Source organism: Styela clava, chromosome 1 (assembly GCF_964204865.1).
Source record: "Styela clava chromosome 1, kaStyClav1.hap1.2, whole genome shotgun sequence".
Taxonomy (NCBI): Eukaryota; Metazoa; Chordata; class Ascidiacea; order Stolidobranchia; family Styelidae; genus Styela; species Styela clava.
Genome location: NC_135250.1, coordinates 7,947,313 through 7,970,928, shown reverse-complemented (window position 1 = coordinate 7,970,928; position 23,616 = coordinate 7,947,313). Strand labels below are relative to the sequence as shown.

General features: G+C 36.1%; 1 protein-coding gene across 1 annotated transcript; it reads left to right on the top strand.

Moving 5' to 3' along the window:
* Nucleotides 1–9,985: 9,985 nt before the first annotated feature.
* Nucleotides 9,986–23,474, top strand: LOC120338794 (uncharacterized). The gene is made up of 13 exons (XM_039406750.2): nt 9,986–10,239; nt 12,697–12,959; nt 13,714–13,887; nt 15,608–15,930; nt 16,940–17,692; nt 18,075–18,101; nt 18,518–18,691; nt 20,372–20,494; nt 20,591–20,788; nt 21,282–21,450; nt 21,527–21,633; nt 21,989–22,059; nt 22,374–23,474. Exons 1-13 carry the CDS (start codon nt 10,129–10,131, stop codon nt 22,659–22,661), a joined length of 2,781 nt encoding a protein of 926 aa, XP_039262684.2. The 5' UTR covers nt 9,986–10,128; the 3' UTR covers nt 22,662–23,474.
* The last annotated feature ends 142 nt before the right edge of the window (nt 23,475–23,616 follow it).

The following is a 23,616-nucleotide window of genomic DNA, read 5'->3' as shown; positions in this document are numbered from 1 at the left end:
AAAACAAATACAAATCTCTTTTTAGTCATGTATTCCCTATGTATTTGCACTAATCACTACTCTAAATGAACCGATCATTGCACGTACCAATCTATACAAAAGTATGTGGAATAATAAATCACATGCTTGTCATTTAAATACCGAATATATATGGAACGAGTGCACAGGATGACGCTGCTCGATAACTTTCACTGGTTTATCGCGTCCCTCTTCACACTGCAAGTGTTGTTTTATATATACTTCGTAATTATGTTTGTCTATTGTGAAGATTGAATGAAAACTGGTTTTGATGAGTGGTAAGAGGTATGAAGAGCTTACGGATAGACAAAGGAGTGTATTAAAAAATTGGCAATGGGTTTACCTGAGTTCCGCAACTTGACATACAAATTGGAAAGTATGTTTATAGGTTAAATATTATAAAAATACAGAAGTATAATACAATCCTATAATGAGTGTATGCTCCCGAGTGTTCTGCTGAAGATTTTCAGGTGTGTGCAGCAAGACTCTCGAATTAAATAGAATAGTCATCTATATTCTTGCTACAGCACCTGCGCGACAGGGATGCGGATCCCCTTGCTCTAAGGTTCAGACAAGAGCATGGAAATGTAGTTACTTTTTCGTAACCGCAACTGATAGTTAGGTTCAAATTTTTATTGGCATATTTTATGATAGCAAATATATATATAATCAAATACAGTATAGATATAATCAATTGCACAACGGTTCTTCGAGGTTGAACTTCTTCCTCTTACGGCTTCTTTCTTATGGAATTCACTATCTTTGCTATGTTTCCCATGTATAGCGCTGACTGCAACTCGCATCAATTGTATAGGATAGATAGACGGTCCAAACTTTACAATCCCAATAATATGATGCTAATTTTAAGCCCAGTCATAACATCGAATCTGCCAAGGCGCGTGCATAACATCGGCGTCGCGACTGTCGGAATATTTATGCTCCTGATTGCAGCTGTTCATAAACAAGTTCCCTGGGATATATTCTATTCGCGTTTGAATTATCTTAAGCCACTAATGAATTGTGCATAAATATAAAGATTTTTAATCGTTCATGATTGAGCTTATTCGATCTCTTCAAAGTAATCAAAAGCGAATTTCTGATAGCTGCAATTCGATGCATCCAAATTACAAAAGACCCTGCTCTCGGTTTCATATTTCATGGGTTATGATTCAAAATGCTTGAACCAACAGAAAGCAGCTAACATAGCCTCATAATATGCTTTGCTTTTGTTTTTAACGTTTTTAATCAAATAAATTTGGATTTTCATTGCCAAATATACAAAAGCCAGGCTTCGGAAAAATATTGGATACCGTCGTTTTGAAATATTTATAATTATGATGTCGTCTCATTAATAGTTATCTCGTTTATGTCAAGATAAAATGAGGTTGCACACGATAACTTCGTCGAATTTATTTTAAAGACCATGTGTGCCCAGAGTGATGCGATTCGATTCACAATATGAACATCAGTAAATAAATAAGAAATGCGAAAAGCATAAATATCCGAAAAATGTACACAACATAGGTCTCATATTTTCTGCAGTACCTCGAAACTCACACAAACATACACTTCCATATTTGACGATTTACTAGTCTGGTCTGCGCCATGTGTAACTGTACATATACGTCGATTAAGTCACACGGAGCACTTTGGTCAGGAACGTTGACGTTCGTTATCTGTCCATTGAGATATTTTAGGCTGGAGTTGAACGCCGTTAGATCAGGCATTTATAATGCGATCTGGCTTCACCTCGCTGTTTCCTTATTAATTCGGTGGCGATAGCGATCTCGTCGCCCTCTTGCATTGGAGATACTTCGTCGTGTTAGTAATAATGTAAATAGTCGTTGTCACATCGCGACCTTCTTTATATCACTGCACAAAGGCGTTTGTTTATTTTAGTTACGGCGTCGCCCACGAGGCCCAGTTTCGAGAGGTGTGGGCTATTGATGTCGACGGGAAGCACGTTTTAAACTTTTCTTTCAGATAGGACATCAATGAACTTGTTTCAGAATGGTTAGGCTGTACGTCAGCAAATTGAGATGTCACTGTCAATATAGTATTGGAGGATATGCAGGGGTTTGGACTGAACCAGGTTGTTGTTGTATGGTTTGGGGTGATGTGACGGCAGTCTGACTTACTACTTCAGTACAATTCTAATTGCTACCGGCACTGTTGTTTTCGCATTAGTGTCTCCCGCTTCCACGTCGTGTTGAGACAAATTCGCCATAAGCCGAAATAATCTTTCTTACACATCTTCCTGGCTTCAGCATGGCTTGCATGTTTCGCAAAATGTGTTTTCTCAATTTCGAAGCTATTGTTATTCAGATGTTTTGGTTAAAGACTTAATCCCGTAAAGAAGAGTATAATTATGCATGTATTTTTTTTTTAATTTTTTTTTTCTCGTTTCGTGGCAGCTAAAGAAACAATCGATTCTTGAGTTTTTCTCCTTTTATATCTGACCTCAAATTATTTTTCGGTGTGGATGTGTGCTTTCGAATATCGGTAGTTTCAGCAAAACATGCTTCATTCATTAGGTTTTGCAGTACATCGTTTTTAGGAAAAACATTTTCAAGTTTGGCCATGTGTAAAATATATCACTTTCTTATTAAATTGAGAAATTTGATTTATCATTTTTTGGCGTTTTCAACCCATAATACAGGATTACGATACTTTCGCATAAAATACGTGAGAAATTTAGTTTACTGCCCCGGGGGTGAAAAGAATAACATACTCGCAACCGTAATAATATTGGAGAAAGTTTCCTTGTAGCCAAAATATAACTTTATCCGTTTAATATATAAAAATTGATACCTAATATTGATTTGAGCACGATTATTTTTTGCATATATATGAAATACGCCCGTTTCCTTTAATTTAAGTTTATTATTCACAGCTGACATTTGTCAAAGCTGTTGATGTATTTAGTTGGTAGCATGTGGTGGAAAATTAAATTAATCAGTATTTTATTTGTATGCAGTTGAGGGACGATTGAGTGGGCCCGCAGGGCGAAAATTAAATTTTTATGAGTTACGGCAATCACAAACAGAAAGACATCGTTTCAGGTGTTACAATATGCGGTTTGTAGGTTACTCATTGTGTAGTAATTTTTATGAATTATCCCGATGGTTGCGTATCGTATCACGCTATTCAAGGCGGATGACGTCATAATTTCGCAACAATCTTATGAAGCTTTTTATGATTTTCAGTGAGAGTATTGAGTTTTGAAATATCGTTTAATCGTCGAAAAGGTTACTTCTCTTACTCTCTATTGGAGAGTCCCGTCACGAGGGAGACGGCTACAGCCTACTGTGCGGGTAAAAGCTTTCTTAAAAGTTAGAACCTCTCACACTTCGTACGATGGACCTCCCACTGTTACGTGAGATAAATCGGTCCAGAAATAGCGGGAACTTGCGAAGTCTGTAGTTTTTTGTTTGTTAGCTGCGACAAAGAAGCGAAAGTTGTAACGAATGGGTTCACTAATTGACGATTTACTCGTAATAGCTCCGGATAAGATAAGCCTAAATGATATTTATGCATAGCTGTTGTAATATGCCATCAGATAGTTAGAATGAGGCCCCATGAGAGTTTGTGCGGATTGGTTGAAACTTGAAACTGAATTTTCTAGACATACCAATGCAACTGCTTAGCCTAGAAGCCGAACTTTTCGATACTAACGACTTCAACACAGCCGTTGTTCTAGGACCAGTTGACGAAGCTTATGATCCAGGCGATTTGTAGTTGACGAAGACGATGTTAGTAAACAAACAATAATGAGCTTAACTTGATTCTTAATTAAATCTCATGATTTTGTAACATAATCTGATTTGCTTCAATCACTTGGATCAACCAGTACGGATTGAGCTTGGAGAAGGACGCAGCCAGAGTGTACGAATCAAAAGTGAATATTCGATTACAACGTAGGCTGCATAGTTTAAATCTATAAGGAATTGTGACGTAGAGGTTTTTATCGCCACTCGTCAGTCAAAACTTTACCGAAATATTTTTAATCTAAATAGCGGCGAAAATGTAAAATTTCCATTTGCTTATGTTTCAACACAAAAACTTGTACTTGTACTTGATATATTATATTAAATAGTCCTGAGGCAGAGGAAACTCGCAAAGCTTTTATAGCGGTTCCCTTTAAAATTTTCAACTTAAATAAAAACACATTTTGGGACGATTTAACTTGTTGAACAACGTACTTATGGAAACGGATAGCTTGTTAGGATTCAAACTTTAGGAAGCTGAAGTACCCTTTAAGCGTCATTGTCTCTGAAAAATAGCTGTAAAAATACGTTTTATTTTAATTTTGTATCGACGGTTGGTAATCGAACTGGCATAAGGCTAAGCCTTGGATACCAGATCGTATGTTATGTTCGATGCGAGAAGAACTATTCAGTTGCCAATCTTGATTGTTATTGAATCGAGCATAGCGACCATTTATATTCATTGTTCTATCTTGAAACCCCACCAAAACAAGTTTGTGGCACAGTAATATAGATTCTTCGATTGAATAAATATGTATTTTGTTTTGTTCGCTCGAGATAATCGGATTCGAAAATAGGTTAAGATGCGAATCTGCAGATTACTTTTTGTCTTCTTCATTATAATATATAGTGCTTTAGTGTGAGAGTGTGGTGGCGAGATTCGATGCTTAACGTTGGTTATACGGAAGATAGAAGATAATTTATCAGAATACAGTGTGGTGTAATAAAATACGAGAATACAGAATTATTGAATAGCTTTTAGGATTTTAGTAAAGTTGCTCTGTAAGTAACTGTGCTACCTACAATTGAACTTTTAAAAAATTAATCAAAACTTGTCAATCTATATTCCAAAAATATAGATTACCCATTTTAACATCTAATATGGCATATTCAAAATGGCACGAAGTCTTCAAGAAATAGCATTTTATGCTAATTCAAGATCAACACTAGAATATATATATATCAAACGTCTAATTTAATGAGGTTTTCAGTTTAGTATTTGAAGGTGTTGACATTTATTTTGAATTTGTATCAAACAAAAGAGCTTGATGTTGATTCATAGTTGTGTTTCTGATATTCTATTGTTATCGCCCTTACTGCTGCTTTCAGTTGTTTATTTACTCCTTTATTCTTCACTGAGACTCAATATTATTCTTTTTGGCGATACAAAAACTAGAACAGACGTCCGTTTTTTATCATATATATAGTATACCATTGCCAAAATGATTCTTTGTCGAATATTGCCAAAGATATTCAAGCTTACACAGCGTATCCCATACTTGCTTGTATATATTTTGCTATCTCTTGGACCAGCTTAAATTAAACAAAGGGAGTGTTTGCTCGCTATCAGACCTATTTGCGCAATATGTTTGCAATGAACGCTAGTTTATGACGCGAAGTTGTTTTGCAGTAGAGGTCAACAAGGACAAGGTCATTCTAGCATGTAATGCATACTTGCTAATTAGGGCGATGTTAAAATTTGAATAGAAACAAGTGGGTATGAATATATCAGTTTATTAATGATTGTGGCGAATGATATTTTAAGGATCTCGATTGTAGAATTGTATATAGGATGGAAAATCTCTTGTACGACCAGCCATAAACCGCCATTTAATGCAGTTTTGCTGTGATTCAGTCACTGCTTTGTTTGTGGTGTCAAATTTACAGTACGATCTTTTAATTGCGAATTTATTTTAGTGTTCATGCCCGTCGATGTCACAAATAACAATGGCGTGTGGCAGTAGTAGGCGTGTCTCGTTTTCATTTGATCCCCGGAATTAGGATTGAAAGTGTCAAGAATCGTTTCCACTCATAAGTTATCATTTTGGTCCATACGTCATAAAGAATTTTCTTTTCTTCGAGCTATTCATCATTGGCCCATAGTTAACCACGTTCCGTTTGACGGGGTTGCGATTTATTCCCGCTGTGATAAAAACGTTGTCTTCATAACCAAATTAGAAAGCCCGTTCAATTGCGCCGTAATTACATGTTATCGATCTTATACGATTGATGTCTTTAGTAGTGACAATCGTGATAATGACAGGGGGCGATTTCAGATTCAATTCATTAGTTGGGCAATAATAGCAATTGTTTCTGTCAATTATAGTGACGGAATTTCGATTTCTAGTTGGCTCGTTGGCTCTCTGTACTAATTTCTGCCTTTCCTGTGTAAGCGTCTGCGTATGTTACTCTCCCCCAAGAAGGTGTGAAGTTCGATGGCATTGTTTAACTACTGCTGAAAGTGTACTGTATTCCATTTTCGGTCAATAATAGCAGAACATGAAAAGCTTGAGTGTAGTGACATTCTCAGGAATATGTCCCACTTAGTTTTCCAACAAATACCAAAGTTTTGAACTAATTTTAATGCAAATCATGATATTTATGTATTATGTAGAAGGGAATGTGATTCTATGCAGTGCGGCAGTTATTTTACCTGCTGTAACGTAAATGAACACAATGAACTTGTATGTAAGTATACGTACACAAAGTAGATGCAGGTTTTCGAGTTGTACGTGTTCAAATGACAGTTCTTTGCCTTAACTTAGCTATATAAATTAGTATGTATTTAGTATACTATACATACATTACAACTATACATTTTTACCCGTATTGTATTCGTTTTACCGTTTTAAAACATCCACGTACTTGTAATGTTTGTTTATGTTAATAGAGCGTTGTTGTCCACGAGCGTCGAGTGTTGTTGACATTCTCAGCGTGATACAACGTTAGCCTAGCCTAGTTTATGTGGCCGGAATAGGGATTAGTCCTACATCCCCACAGTAAATATTTTTTTAATTGGTACTAATCTTGTCGCAAGCACTAACTGATGCACGACTACGGAGGATTTAAATAGACTATTTGTTATTCGCGACTCCCGTTATCGCAGAATATAGCCGAGTTGAAGTTCGCCAAAAAGGTAACGGATGAGCGGGTTAAGTCGAGTTCTTGAACTCAAATCATTTTATTTCCGTTTGCGAAAAATTAAATTCGCTTTTATTACGTTGGTGATCGCCATTGTTCCATTCATTCAGCTATTAAATAAAAAATAATATATTGCCATGTGCCATTTTGGTTTATATGTGATAATACTATTGACTCCGTGCTTTTCGTGAATAAAAATTGAGACAAAATTATCAGTTTCATCTGCCCGGATTACTAAGATAATAGGTAGGTGCCATTAGTGTATTTATATGGTTTTCAAATGTCACGCTCGTTCCATTGAATATGCACCTATGTAAATCTGAATATCACTATGAAAAAAACCCTCAAATTTAATAGTATATTACAGTATTTGTAGGTAATTATGTTTATAAGTATCCTATTTGGAATTTATATTCGCCGAAAAGGGCGGAGTTCAAGGGTAGGGTGACTCCGTTTGCCGATCGCGTTTCGGCCGTATTCGTTAAGGTTTTGTTTACTGAAAAATGTAGTTAATTTTGCAGTTTTTTCAACCGAGACTTTTGACAAACGTTGTTATCCTGATAAGGCATTATTTTATTAAAAATCCAGTTCGGTCGTAACATTTTTATTGAAGCCCTAATATTAAAATAAAATACGGGATACTCATTATGGGTTCGCGCGTCTCGAGTCCCTTCGGTGGTTCAACCTGGCAAGTAATGACTTACTAAACAAAATAATATTTTAATATGCAAATCATACTTGAAAATACATCCCGTATATAGGCTTTTTATTTGATATGTAAATCATTAACTTTCATTTTGTTCATATGAAAATGAGTCAGACACTTGCTTGAGTTTATCACCTTATATCTGTATGATTTGGCCAACCATATGTCGTGAAAAATACTGTTCCTGAGAATTCGTGTGTATTCTGATGACACATATGAATTTATCACGCATTAGGTTACAGTTTTTCTATGAACAGCCTATAATTGGGTATCACGACTGTTAGGTGTTGGGATGGTTATATGGTCTCAATCGTTATATACAATACCCGAATAAGCCAACCTTCGTTTCCGCTGTCTAATTTGGTGGCCTCTCACGTTCGTATCGCGATGACTCTGGGGGTGATTTTCCCGAGTTTGTCAATCTCCCGCGACACAACTTTATACTCCTCGCAGTTTGATGTCGTCACTTTCCCAGCTGGCTTGTGTCTGATGAAGCGGAAAATATAAACTCGCTTTCTCGCTCTCCTAACCGTGTAATGTAATCCACATTAAAAATGCGATAAGAGAATTTGTTATGGCGCTAGAGGATTTCTAATTTCAATTCAATTTGCTTTACATAAATGATGGAATGCGGTTTGCATGATTTCAGCCTTTCGAATGACGCTACGTGTTTGTTATTCAGGGATGTGCACGGGGTTGGTTTATTAGTTTAATGCTTTATTGACACAGTCTGCTCACAAATCATGCGTTTTACTCTCTTTGTTACAACGAAATTTGTTGGGAGGTCGTAATGGCACGATGTTTTTTCTTTTTTACCCGTCTATTTCTCATACATGAACTAATTTTACATTAATTTCAAATTCTCTTATTGGATAAATAGTAGGCAAAATCGTAGCTTCCTTTTAAATTTGCAGCCACTCTCCTTCATTATTTTCGAACAACGTGAATGGCTTGTTTTATTTTTCGTAATTTTGTAAACGTCAATTTTAGGCCCCCAGTGTGACCTTTCTTTGTTTTGCATCGATGTAAAATTCGATCACAAACTAAACCAAACCAAAATTGTGTTCTAGCTTAACTCGTCATCCGATATCCCAATGACTATTGTAAATTGTCGGACCTTGAAATTGTCTTCTTGCCCGCATTGTGGGAAGTTTTGAGCTTCTTTTTGTCATCTCCTTAGCGTGTTGTGATTGGAGCTCAATACCCCACCAAGTCCTATTGTCTTTGGATCACATCAGCTTGCCCTCGGTGTTGGTTTACCGACACATCCCGCGTGCATTTTCACGATTTGACATTTTTTTACGTTTTTCGTACAATTTGAAACTAACCCTTTGCAACCAGAAAACAAACGCATCATGAACTACATTATAAACTATATATATACTCAACAAACAATAATGCTTTATTTAATTATACTATGTAAGGGATAATATCATGTGGTATATTTGCTTTTTGCCGTACAAACAAAGTGACCAGTGGCTATTACGGTCAGTTAACAAATGTCCCTCAGAGACATTGCTATCACAGCCGCAATTGTGTCCACGGGGGATAAGTACATCATGGCTTTAACTGTTATCTAGGTTAATTGGATGTGTGATATATAGTACAAAAACGGTATATTAATTTATTTTTAAGTGATTCGTAGATTCGCAGCTTACGGGAGAATATTTTAGATACATTTTAAACCGTGTATTTAATTGCAGGTTCGATATAGCTGTAGTACTTAGAAAAGTACTTGAAAGTAAATATTTTGTTAGATTTAAAAAATGTATATATTACATCTCTGTATAACGTTAGCTTTTTGAACAGGAAATAGTTTTGATTATTTATAGTTGAGTCGAGTCTATTGACTAGTCTATGAGTCAACCATGGTCAAAAATAATTTCCTCTTATGCGCAACCAGCACGCAGAATTCAACATGATTATCGGGTAATTTGTAGCGTAACACGTTCTATACATGCGACAATCGGCATTGTAGTAAATATTTTACGTTGTTGAAATTTGTTAAGATACGCCACAGCGAAAAATCTCAACTTTGCTGTCACAATAGATTATTTTCCGGCTGGTATCGCTCAGGTTCACTCTACATAAAATATCAATTATAGTCGTAATCGTAATGTTTCTGTGGTTTGAATATAATCGTATTTGACAGGCTAGAGATCTCGACTATTACTTTGACGAAATTTTAAAATATACGAATATTCAAATGTATAGTAAATGCCTGATTGGTTAATCAATTAGTTGGACTAGCTGCAATAGCGGGGCGTAACAATACTCAAAGCCAAAAAGAATTATACTTTTTGAAAATTCATTTTCACCAGAATATGTATAGTCAACTAACTTCCCATTTTCATTTCAGATAACTGATTAATTTTAATAAAGATAATATATACGATTTCACTGTGATTTTATAACAAACGATTACCAAAGAATATAACGATTTTTGGGTGAAATAAAACCGAGAATAAAAAGGAAACATAGTAAGAATATTTTGCCATGGCCGCAAGGGCATGTGATTTTAGCTCTTTCAAAAGGCCTCCTAAGCCATTGAATACGGATTCACTAAAGACTACTTCTGACGGGACTACATCTCTGAAGTCGAATGAGGTATGATATATATGCTTATCTTAAAGCCGTGTATGTTACTTTCCTCTACGGCAATATATCTTTTATATCATCCAACCACAAATACAGAAGAGACAAAGATGAAATTTCGCAACCGGTACTAAATCCTTTTTAATGATTTCTTGCTTGGCATCTCATTGCGTTTTTGGCACATTAGTATCTGGAATATATGTCGTGATTATCGATGGCGCAGTCTCTGACTGAAATATTAGGATACTGCTTAATTGTATTTCAATGGTATATTTAGAATAGAAACTACTATTTCGGGCTTGTGATTTTGTGTCTAATCAGGCTTCACAAATAAATTCTATTTTGGCGTGAATTAATCAAACACATCACATATCAACACATCCAAAATACCAAATTATGGTATACAATCCATTTTCCATTGGGATTTCGCTCCGACTAAAACTGACCAAAATTCAAATTGTGTAATTCGATATTGCTGTCGTTTCGTCTATTTAGAAGGGTGATTAGAGGGTTAACGTACAACCTTATTTTCCTAAAACGCCCGGTATGTCTCGAGGGAGCCGAGAATCGAGCGCAGAGCTGCCAAGCACTCCTGAATCACGGAGCTTAAAGTCTGTGTTTTGTCAGAGAGGAAATTCCTTTAAAAGTTATATTGTACTAACTTTACAATAGACCATGCAAGATAGATATATAGTTATTATCTTTTTGAGTTTAGGCCTACCCACGGCTCTCATTTGGAACGAAATGAAAGGAGTATTTATCAGAAAAGTAATTAGTACATATCTCTCTACGATATTATCCATCGTAGGCTAACGCTGTTGTTTTGATTTAAATATGGCCAAGTCAGCTGATTTAGAACAATGCTCCGGTATAAATGTTTTTTGAATAGTCAGGTGCGGTCATTATGAATTACGGTGTACGTTAAATATCTGTTAACATCCGAATTTACATTGTTTTAATATACTTTCCGTTGCAATAATAAAAATATTTGTCATTCAATTTTAATTAAATTTCACTTGAAGTGCAATCTCTACAAGTATGACGTCATAAACATGTCAATAAGATACAAATAATGAAAAAATTGATATCAGGATGCGATAAAAAGTGCTTTGTGTTTATCCTGGTCTGTGAATAACTGTTACACCATTATGTCACGAAGTTTCTGGAAAAATAAAAAATCTATTTCGAAGTTTTCAACCTTTATAAGTGCTATGATCAAGTAAATTAACGAGACATCGATCCCACCTAATGGTCCTCTACGCTTAATTTGAAGAAAGGGTGGTTCAAAACAAATAAAACAAATACTCTATCTACTGGCGGTCACTCCTCTTATTTCAGTGGAGCTCCTTTTTCGCCCAGGTGCGTGTTTTTATTTTAATCTAATATACTTGAAGTAAATAAAGACCTCATAGCATCAAAAAGCACCTGATGGCTAAATCTAATATATATTGATTGAAAACCGCGAACGAATAGAATAGTGGATTATTTTTTTCAGTTAAATTTACAAGGGAATTTTAAACTGTGATTTCATGCTTTTTATTTTAAGCCAGTTGAGTCACCGGAGTCTAAATTGGTATAAGGCGTTAAATTAAATCGCGCTGGGTTTTGTGATTTTTCGCGCGCAGCGGATGTGGGTGGCATAATGATTGCTGGTGCAGTTTTGGTACTCCCGTAGGGTGTGTACCAGGTTAGGGTTAGACCATAAATTTATTCCGATTTTTCTTATTTTAGTTCTATTACGAGTTCGGGGACTGTCTGTGTTAGCCAATTGAATATACCCCCTGCCCATAAGTTTCCGTCCATTTATACAACTTGATGTAAAGTAGGCGAACAAAATTAGTTACCTCCATATTGGTACACACACTTCTGGAGCTCCGGAGTTTTTACAAGTACCGTATAAAGGTGTGATTGATAAATCGGTTGCTTGCCAGAAAGATAACATAAATTTTCTCTGTTGATTTGGACTCGAAGTGGATATAGTTCACTTTGCAAAGTTGTTGTTGTTTTCACTGATAAGAGTTTCGGGTTTTGTTTGTTGTTGTTGTGAATAAATCGCTGTTCTCCGCAAAACAATCTATTTCAAATATTTTAACATGAGGTGGGAAAGCTCGCTAAGGATATTACTTTTATTTCCTATACAATTCTATCTGAGTTTCCCGGGAACCCCATTTTATCTGTTGCGTATAGGTGTAATTGAAGCGCGCACCATCATATTACATTCGGTAAAATTCTTGTAACACTAGCTGGAATTTTGCTGACATTTGTCGTAGTCGTGTTCATATCATTTATTCTACCTACTTTATATTTCCATATTTTTCTTGACGCGATCCATCCGAATGGCACTTGCAAATCTAAATTAGAGTCGTCACAGTACATCTTAACATGTCATTTTTTCATTCCAGTATTATCGAATAATCAACCGAGAATATGTACAGCCATATTTACCATCCGTATCTCAATAATTTTCAGCTCAACCATAGCGTTGACGGATCAGCAGAAATGGATGGATATCCAAGCCGGAAATACATGACGTCACAATCAGTGGATCCAAATATGACGGCACGAGGAGCAAATTACGACTATTTTAGCGGCAGTATGTCGACGTTCAAGGACGCTATGTCTCCCGCAAATTTATCGCCCACGCCGATTTCAACCTTTTCCAATCAGAATGTGGATTCATATTCAAGTTTTCAGAGAACACCGAAAGCTAATCATTCTTCGACAATAGACAGGTATGAAAGACTTTCTAGGTATAATTGTGATCGAAATATATAGTGCGATGAGTTTGAATATGTGAATAATATTGGAGAGTGCCACAGCCCCCAGTGTTGTACACAGAACCCAATAAAACAGACTGTCGCCCATATTATACGCTTCTTAGTATATATTGGGATTGCGCCTAAACTGATCCAGGTGGGGGCCGTGACCTTTTATTTAATTCCCATTCTCTAATTAAAATACATTATATATTATAGGCGATGCTGTCTGTTTGTTGAGGGAAATCACAAACATACATTTCATTGAACAAATAAATTGATTTCGTAAATTTACAAAATCAATTTTTATGTAAAATATTAAGTGATTAGGTTTATGAGTTTCACCTCATTTCTGCTTTATTTCAATGTCCGTATATGAATAATATTTGTCAAATCGATAATTTAGTATTAACAAATAAAAACCGTATTAATATATATACCTATATAGCTGAAATCAAATAACAACATAATGATAGATTATAAAAGAATGATATTGATTTATATTCAGTACTTAATACAGACATATAGAGCGCTCAGTTTTTCGCAGATTTTATTCCGACCTCGCTCAATTTGATAGCTGTCGCTCTGTCGGGATAAAATATATGATTCCCCGAGTTCGATTTCTTTAATTATGACGTACTTTGCTAAACTAAGTTTTCAGCACAGAATAGCGTAAGAAAATATGCTTTGATAGCTTTGATACAAAATGACACGATGCATTTTCTTTCAGGACCACTCTCCCCTACGACAGAAGGCATAAAATGTCAAAGTTCAATCCCAATGGAAGAGAAACACCAAACAGGCAAGATGAAAGTGGTGTCGGATCGGGATTGCTGTTCTTAGATGGCGGCCGAAGAGGTGTAATGAATGCCGACTCACAGCATAGTCTTGATGACTCACTAAGGTCAGTATATAAACATTTGCCTCGCTAAGGTCGTTGTTTAAATACGTGTTTCTAAATTTTCACGTGCGTACCCTTCGTTACAAATTGTATCGATACGGGTGTTTAGGCCTAAAATGTTAGGAAGGATGCCGGCTAAACAAATAAGCGCAAACGAAGGTAATTTTCCCATGTCTTTTCATTCATGTACAATGAAAAATCGAAACAGCTACGATTTTCGGTGCTGCATTATATGAACTACGGTAGTTATAAAACAGTTGTCCGTGACTGTCCGCCAACAATGGGCATTTGTGAATAATGCCCACGTTTATCAAATTTAAAATTAAACCAGAGATCCAGTTGATATCCACAGATTTCTAATATTGTTTTGATTTCGAGTTTTTGTGTCACATGAAACACTAAGTGAAATGTGTCATAGGTAGCAATAAAAACTTAGTAAACAAATGATGTAAGATAGAAAAATGCAAAATTGCCGATTCTTGTTTATATATATTGGCAATACTCAGCATGCAGTAACTTTAAACGGATTTGTCTTTTCTCGTGCTGAAGCATATCCTGTTACGAAATTAATTTCGCCGAACGTTTGCAATTTTGATGCAAATTCGTCGTCTAATATTCCGTGTCAAGAGATCGAAAATATTTGTGTCTATAACGGAATTTCAGGTCGGGTTTGAAGTTAATTACGGCGATGTACAGGCAGCCCGGGTCACAAATTTTATGCGACAGAAAATCGAATCATGTCAAACGCAATCATGTTTGACAAGGTTGCCTAAAACATGAATTAACCTCCTGGTCAAAATAAACGAACTGTAATCTTATAATATTACAAGTAATGTGTGTGTATTCTGATATTGTCCATTTACGATTGTTTTACGGTGGGCCCAGCAATGGATCTATTGTGTTATTGATATTTTAGAATTAGATACAATGTCATCATCATATTTGAATATCGACGTGTAAAGGGGACTAGATTCTCAAATGCAACGTTTGCATTTTCATGGCATCAAAACAGCCAGGATTAGTACACAAACAAAGCGAAAATATTATTAGTATTTTTAATATTCCAAAACATGATAGGTTGTCAATAAAATTGATTTCTGGACGTCAGCTGAGGAGTTAATGACATTGTTTAGTCTAGCATGATTTCAGTTCTAAAATTACCTGTAAATCATTAGATTTGGATAAAGGTGTTAGGTGGGAAACGATTTTGTTATCTGCATAATTCCGACATATATAGAAAATCAATGCGAGGGTTTAATCCTCTCTAAAACGGAAGCGGGTTTGTACGATGTGAATCAAATTGTGTCTTTCTGGCTGAATTGCCGTCTTGCGTTCAAACATATAGTGGTTTTCAAGTAGTCGCATTTACAAAGCGGGAACTCGGGAAAGATTTGAATCATTCCAACATATATTAGCCTTCCTGTATGTGGCTGTATTTGTCCTGCTTCTGCCCTCTGTCTGGGTCATTGTAAAACTGTGAAACGTCTAATATTTATATGTCAGTGAGTTGCATAATTGTTTTGACTCGCCAAGTTATATATGCTGCGGAATTCCGAAATGTTTTAATTTTGCTCCCCCCAAAAAGGTTTTCACTCCGAAATTAATGATATCCAACCAATGGATGATACAATCTGTAAGGATTCAGATTGAAAATCCAATATTGGCTCAAATTTTCAACATTCAACAACAAATCAATGCTGTATTTTAATATTGCATTTGACAGTGGAAGGCGAATGGATCGATCACTCGCCAAAGGGAGGAACGAGCTATCAGCCGCTGATAACGACCTCACGAATGGCGGTGCAACGCCTCCGTACAACGGAGCATTGCAGTATACTCAAGTTGGCAGCATGCCCACAAGAAGCCATCATGGCGCCTATGCTGCAAACCATGGGACGCCATACGATGTTTATTATTCGCCGCCTTACGTTGATAACGGATTGCCTGTGCAATCAAATACCACGTATCAAGATTATCATAACGAGACTCCTGTTGGACCAAACAACTCGCACCATAACGTCTCATCTGGTGAAAGTGGTATCGCAGGTATTTGAGTTAATATGTTGTTCATATTGCTTATTTTGACTTAAAAAGACATATCAGGCGCTGGGATAGGTTATAAAAATTATACCGATGGTCGTAACGGGTATGCCATCCTTACTGCCCTAGACTTGAAGCATTTGACAATATAACCCTTGCTTTTCAGTACGAATAATATCAAATCGTAAATAAGTCGACAGACAATACCTCTTGGAGATTTCCTCTGCGAAAGTAGATTTATAAATCCGCCAGCTCTGTTTCAATGGAGAAAACTAGCATTTTTGAAAAATTTGTCTGAGGCACTAAAAAATTATATGAAATGAACTAAAAATGTCATTTGAATTTCATATCAACTTTTGTGTCTATTCGAATTTTCAATCTGTATATCAAAATGGCATTAGCATTTATATATTGAATCTATAAAAATGTGTACTTGAGTATTCGCGTTGTAATTCTTGTTTTGGACTCATCAAAAAGGAAAACTTCATTTACAGATAACTTCAGATTTTATGTTTGATTTTACAATCACGTACTTAACGAAAGCCAATATTTAAAAAGTAAACAATGGTTGGTCGTGGATCAAGCATACGACATGAAAGAATCGTAATAAACAAAGCGTAATCGATGGAAATATATGAGTGGCCACATAAAAAAAGTTTTGGCGCGCAATTCAGTAAACGAGACGCATCATTGTAATTTATGATGACTAAAGGAAAAGTGGAGGGAGTGTTGAATTGACATCAATCACATTTAAAAAAATAATATTTAATCTTGTTTCACTCACGCATTATCTACTAATCTTTCTTGAATTATCAATTTTGTCGTAATGAAATCTCCATCTATTTGTTTTATGACCTAAACACATCCTAGTCATTGATCAAATTTCTACCTATTATATATCTCGAAATCCATCGGGATAGGCTCATGTTTGATAGAAAATCATTGCATTTCATTTTAAACATTTGCGTTTTAACAAACAACCTTAAAATTTACTCATTTTTTCATCTTATTCCAGGATGTGAATTCAACACTCTAGGTATGTCATATGACACATACGGACCCGCTGGTACTGGATATGGTTACAATGCTGCAGCTGCTAAGAAAAGCGTTGCAAGAGGTTTTGAGTCTCCTGTTGCCTACGGAAACGAACAAGGTGACGTCATGAATGACGTCGGTAGTCAACAATCCAGATTGTTGCAAAGGACAATTGAAAGCAGAGGTTCAAATGGAGAGAGCAGTAAAAGTTCACGCGGAGATAATGGCTCTCTGGCGCACCGTGAAGAATACGGACAACGGGCTTTGCTTCTGCCTACAGAATCAGCTCTGCGCCTGGGGTCTGGGTCAGATGCACCTGATAACGGGGTAACGATATACGAACACAATGACAGTTTTACGGCAGGAACGGGGAGCTATTCTAATCCCCAGAAGTCTTCCATACCAAGAATTAACAGTCGCACCTCTGCTCAAGGAAGAAAAGGGTCATTTAATCCATTTAAAAAAGATAAGACCCCGACAGACCCAATTTACCGCGGTAACAATTTGTACAGTACGAAAAATAAGAAATCAACGAAGCATAACTCACACGTGACCTTGGGAAGCAGTGGTCTTGCTTCTACTGGACTTGGGTTTTCTAAAACATCCTACGTATCAACGAAACGACCGTTTTGTCCAAGATGGCAGTGCATTGCTCTCACTGTCGCTATCGGTATTACTGTATTCTTGGCAATTGGACTTATTGTGTATTTTTATGTATGGCCATCAGTTCTACGTAAGTATTAATTGTTCATTTTAAACAAATTTACTCAAATTTGAGGATTTTTTTGGGGTAGCTATTTGAAAAATGTGTATTGGATACACAGCGAAATAGGTTTTATTTTAGAGGTGGTGGCTTCCCAAATTTCCGGTCTTGGAAGTTGGATAATTGAATATAAGTTAATTTTTACCTTGGGAATAATTTATTTGGGTAATGTCTTACTACAGTCAAACAAACAATGAGCCCCAATTATCTTCTGGAATAAAAACTGTAGAAAATAGAGCAACCATTTAATCAAAGTCATTACCATGTCTATATACATAACATTTTTTTGGGACAAGTGTTTTGACTGGTTAGTGGATAAACGATTTTAATGGTATGATTTTTTATTTTGCAGAACCTTTGGTGGAATCGTCTCAACCAGGTAAGCAACCCTATTTTTGTGATAAAAAGCATTTTTTATGCTTACATTTCAAATCGTATAGTGTTGTATTGAGGTAAAATATGTTATTCACGTCTAGATATTGCTTGTAAATCCACACAATTATACCGCGCACCAATCTTATATTGCGCATTCTTAATTATTTAGATGTGCAACAATAATTCTCTAAATTCTCTCAAATTTGGTAAAGTTCCAAGCTGAATGACGAAATAACCATTATATATATATGGAACATAATTTATTACTTTCCGGTTCCGGTGGACACCGTCCGATTGAACGCCGAATCAGGACTAAACTCGTATTCTGCGAATGCGATGACAAAATACCACGAAAAACACGCTAACCACCACACCCTACTTTGATTGGGCAATGAAATTATAGATTGTTTCATTTTACAGTTGATGGCGAATGGGGTTCCTGGCGGCCTTGGTTTCAGTGTAGCGCATCTTGCGGTGAAGGCATCCAAAACAGAACTCGTGAATGCGATTCCCCAAGCCCTGAAGATGGTGGTAAAGAATGCGATGGCCTGAAATATCAAATAAGAACTTGCAACGCACCAATAGAGTGTCCAGGTACCTAACTATTTTCTTACTCTATGCTTAACTATTTTCCTACTCTATGCCATGCCAAGGTACCTAACTATTTTCTTACTCTATGCTTAACTATTTTCCTACTCTATGCCATGCCAAGTGTGACGTAAAAAGTTACATTTTATGAACAATATTTACGTGTTACGAAAGCAAAAGGTGAAAACAATGAGCCTCGTGCCAAAACTAAATTTAATCGCAATCTAAACAAATTCGTAGAGAAATTTTTCAGCTAAAACATTGAAATTCGGTTTTAGTTGGGCTGTGGCAACATCAGGCGGGCCAGATTGAAAGTCCCTATTAAGAGTCATACAGAAACCTATGAAATCCACTGCATTGGAAATTCAGTTCTTGCAAACCTCGTTTCGATTTTCATATAGTGTTCAAACGTTTTTAGGGGTTAATCTATTGCGAACAAGGGAGCTTCAGTCAGATGCTCTATACAAATAGTGTTAGCACTATTTGCATTGGCGCAAATTAGGTCGCGGATTAGTCATTATTTAAATATAAAGTTTGTTTAGCTGTATCCCTGATCATGTTTGGATGTATGAATGAATGAGTTTCATCACTGTTGGGCCCATGGTTGATTTTATATATTTCATTAGGTGGCTTAACCACATGAAGTTTGCGTTGAAGGGCTGACGACTAACTTTCCAAAAATTGATCACGTATCTCATCGCCCGACCTTTCGATCACAAAGAGTCGACTACGAACATTAATACTAGGCCCAGTTCGTTTTGGGCAAATCGGAATCGGAAATTTTCTGGCAAATTCACACCACTAATAAGGTGTAATTTTTGACTTTCTAAATTTGATGTTTCCGAACACTACATGTCGCAACCAAAGACCATGTAAGCACAACTATATACAAGTATTCAACACGGTCAATTTATTTATCCAGCCCATGGAATGTTTGGAATTTCCTATTTAGAAAAATACCTAAAGTTGGCTTCATATTATTAGTGTTATAAATTGTTGCCGTTGCGTTGTTATTGAGCCACTATTCCAGCCATTTGCGCAATATTTATATTAGATAATAATAATTAATCAATGCTGGGAATAATTTGTAAACAAAATCTGACCGGAAGTCATTCTACGTGTAAATTACCAAATTTCGCGTTGCGGACGCAAAGAATGATAACGAAAGCCATTAATATCAACTTAACCCGAAAGATAGCGCGGTTTAATAAGGTGATTCGACAAATACAAGCTTTGGGGATTATTCGGGTTAAATCATAAACGAAGTTATTAACGCTTCTTGTGAATTACAAATTGGGAACCATGTTATTACAGCCTGTTGTATTGAAAGCACTACCGTCGGCTTTTCGTTTCTCTCAAATGTAACCGCTGGCGTCTTTTTGAATGCCACTTGTTTTTAAAAACTTGTCTCTTACCATACGATGCCACGATATGCGTTCCTTGCAGGCTTCGTGTACTGTATAAATATTACCAAACACCTTGTTAGTTGTGAGGTGAATTTAAGTCTTCGAATAAAGTCCAGTTAAATGACATACCTTGTTATATGACTGCAAAATCTATTATATCGATTTTCGCTTTATTCGACATTCAAATCAGATCCAATACATGTGACCCTGTATCCTACAAGTCAGTCACGACTTTATTTATTGTAACTTTCAATTTTTGAACCTAAATATGTATTTTTAGATTGTTCGAGGATTTGTGACGTTGGAACATTGAGCAAAGATTGTAGACGTTGTACCTGTGAAGGCCATATTATAACTGGAAAAATAACGGACGAATATGAAAATCCATTACCCGGTGTTAAAAGTATGTATGTCTTCTAACATCTAGCAATAATATTGGCACTTGTAACGATAGACAATCAAAGCATATAGAAAAAAATAACGCTTTACTTGTTTACAGTTTATAAAGGAGACGGAGCAACACTTTTACTCGGTGGGACAAATAATGATGGTAAATTCCAATTTGAAGGCGTCTGTTCCAACGGTGACAACGAACTTCGGTTAGAGAGGGAAATGTACCGGATAAGTCTGGTTCATCCTACACAATCTAAAACCGACCAAAAGGCGGGATTTGTATCTTTCTCAATGACAAGATTATGTAAGTTTACACAAAGACTCTGGTTATATATACATGCTTTCAACTTTAGCCACCCATTTTGAAATACGATAATAGGAGATTTAGAGTCATGTTTACGTGGTAGCTGTTCCCTTCATTGCCTAGGAAGATTTTGACATCGAATCATTATAATCACCGAGGTAGGCAAAGAATCTCGTGCGCCAAGTTTGCAAGACAGCAGCAAATTGTCGAATACAGAAGTCCTTAATATTATATTGCAAGACTTGTTTTATTGTTTGTTTGTTATGGCTTCCTTATGTTCATTTTAGTCTCTAGGTATCCCAGTGGGACTTCCAAACTTGATTGGTTTGTCATGTTTTTTCTTTCGTTAAAAGTCGGTCGTGATACGACACAAAAAAATTATGCATAAGAGCCATATTAACACAGAGAATATGATGTAGTTTGTCAGTACGTTATTTCTGTGGATACTGATATCGAATAAATGATTGATTAATTGTTTTTGCAAATCGTTCAGTTTTACCAACATTCACGTTGGCACCTACCAATGAAGAACGGTTAGCAGATCAGAAAGTAGTATTATGCTGTGAAGCTGAAAGCGAGCAACCGCCAAGCAGATACATTTGGTATAAAGATAATTCTCGTCTCGACCCATCAGTGTATGGTTATTCATTGGAAAATCCAAGGTATGCCATAATATTATATAACTTCTATTTTAATGAAGTAAACGAAATAGTGTAAATGTTTTCTTTTATATTTCAGTCTCATATTACCGGAGTTAATGGTATGGGATGGTGGTCAATATGCCTGCGAAGTACAAAACGAAGCTGGTGTTGTTAAGTCGGATCCAGCAACTTTGACAGTATATGGTAAGTCTATAAAAGCCTTAGGTATCTATACTACCAAGAAATGGGTGTTCCGTCGCAGTTAAATTCATTATTGTCAGTTTCGGGGAATAGCTAAATCAATTTTACAAAATAGCTGTACATTGAAAATGGTTGAAACATGGTTGAAATTTTGCCGCAATAATGTTAACTGTAACCGATTGAAAACTCGTGGACTATTGTATATGTAATCTGTATTAGGTGAGGTTGGATAAGTTGTACAACGTTATCGGGCAATAAAGCATTTTAGTACTTCGGCTACTACGCTAATAGCCAATCATCATTACTTCCTTGTGTCGTTATTTTTGTACGATTTATCAAAAACTTTATTCGTTTTCAGGTAATTGGACAGATTTATGCGACCCAGAACCGAGAGATAAATTCGTTCCATTACCGGAAGGATGTTCACAGGTAAGAATATTATACAAAAATGCCTTTCAAAATAAATACGAAAATTTGCGTTCCGAACACGTATCACACTGCAGGAGTGGGATGATTAAAAATGGATAAGCTGCTGGCCGTTTCTGTCACGTGGTGGGTTACGTAACCACTCACTGGGTAGGCATCCTCCACCTTAAGTCCTTACGTCTGTAATGATGTACTAGATATATCTATTCCTATGCCTGAGTATAGGTAGCCCGATATGATTAAGCCCTCCTATGTAACCTTAATTTGTAGTCTGTTACAACTTGCATGTCTTCAATTTTTCTTCATTTTTGTTACAGACAACTTTCAACACTGGAGCATGTGGTAATGAGAAAGCTACTGGAACGTTGCCAGATTCCGTGGATGACGAAAATAATTTTGCTCGTTGTATTGAGAAGAACCAATATCCAAACGATTCTCCAAATGACGTTTGTACTGAAGAAAAACAAGATCAAGCGTTGCGTGACAAGTATTGTTGCAAGCCACTCGAAGAAGAAGAAGTCACTGTATCGTGTAAATTACAAGAATTGACATATAATATGTCTTTGAAAAGAATTTTATCCTGCGGTTGTACTATTTGTGAATAATGTGTGAGAAATTGGAATATTTTCAGTATTTAAAAATTGTTTGCGAGAGAATTCGATTAAAATTGAAGGCTTGTGATTGCGTTATTGAGCAATGTGCTCGCGAATTGAGAAGAGAGGAATATAAAAAATGTAGTCGAGAGACGTCTTGCGTAATATGACGTAGTATTGCCTGGCCTCTCTTTCGATATTTGTTATGCAAATGCAACGCCCATTTTTGACTATAATCATGTTATTTCCTCATCTGTAACGCGTTGCCAGAAAAAAGCGATTAAAACCATGCACTTGTACATCCAAGTTTCCGTTCTGATTGTATTTGATTCATTCATTAAGAGCAAACTTATTGCATATTGTCTTGCATTTTGGGATATTTTTTGTTTAGACTTATTATTCTAAATTCCATTCACGTGATTGCTTGTCTAGCACTAATTTATTTCATTTTAACGAACCGATGGCAATCATCATTTAATTTCAGCGCCCTTTTTATTGCTCTGTCTTTATCGCCTTCATATTTTGTTGTTGATTGTCCAATCGTAGGGCGCAATAGTTTACCTAAAGTAATTTGAAGTCACAAAGTATTCTTTTGAAATCAATCATTTTATTTTTGCTATTTGCTAATCTGTCTTGTTTAATACCGAATTCTCTTCCGCAACCAATTGCATCCATTTAATACTTGTGCATGATCATATTTCATGAAATATAAAGAGAGCAATGAGTAGGTTTATTTTACTCGTGGTGAATTTCGTTTTCACTTTTTCTTGTTTATTTATCTGTCAATTTTATTCGCAAAATAAGAAGAATTAATTCCAAAATGTATTTCTCTTGTTTTTTTTGATTGCGTTGAGGCAGTTTAGTCGTCAAGTCGCGGATTTTATGGCCGGCCATTTGGTACTCCTGAAGATGGCGGACACCGGAACGCAGTATGTGTACCAGGTCATGGTTAGGTCATAATTTTATT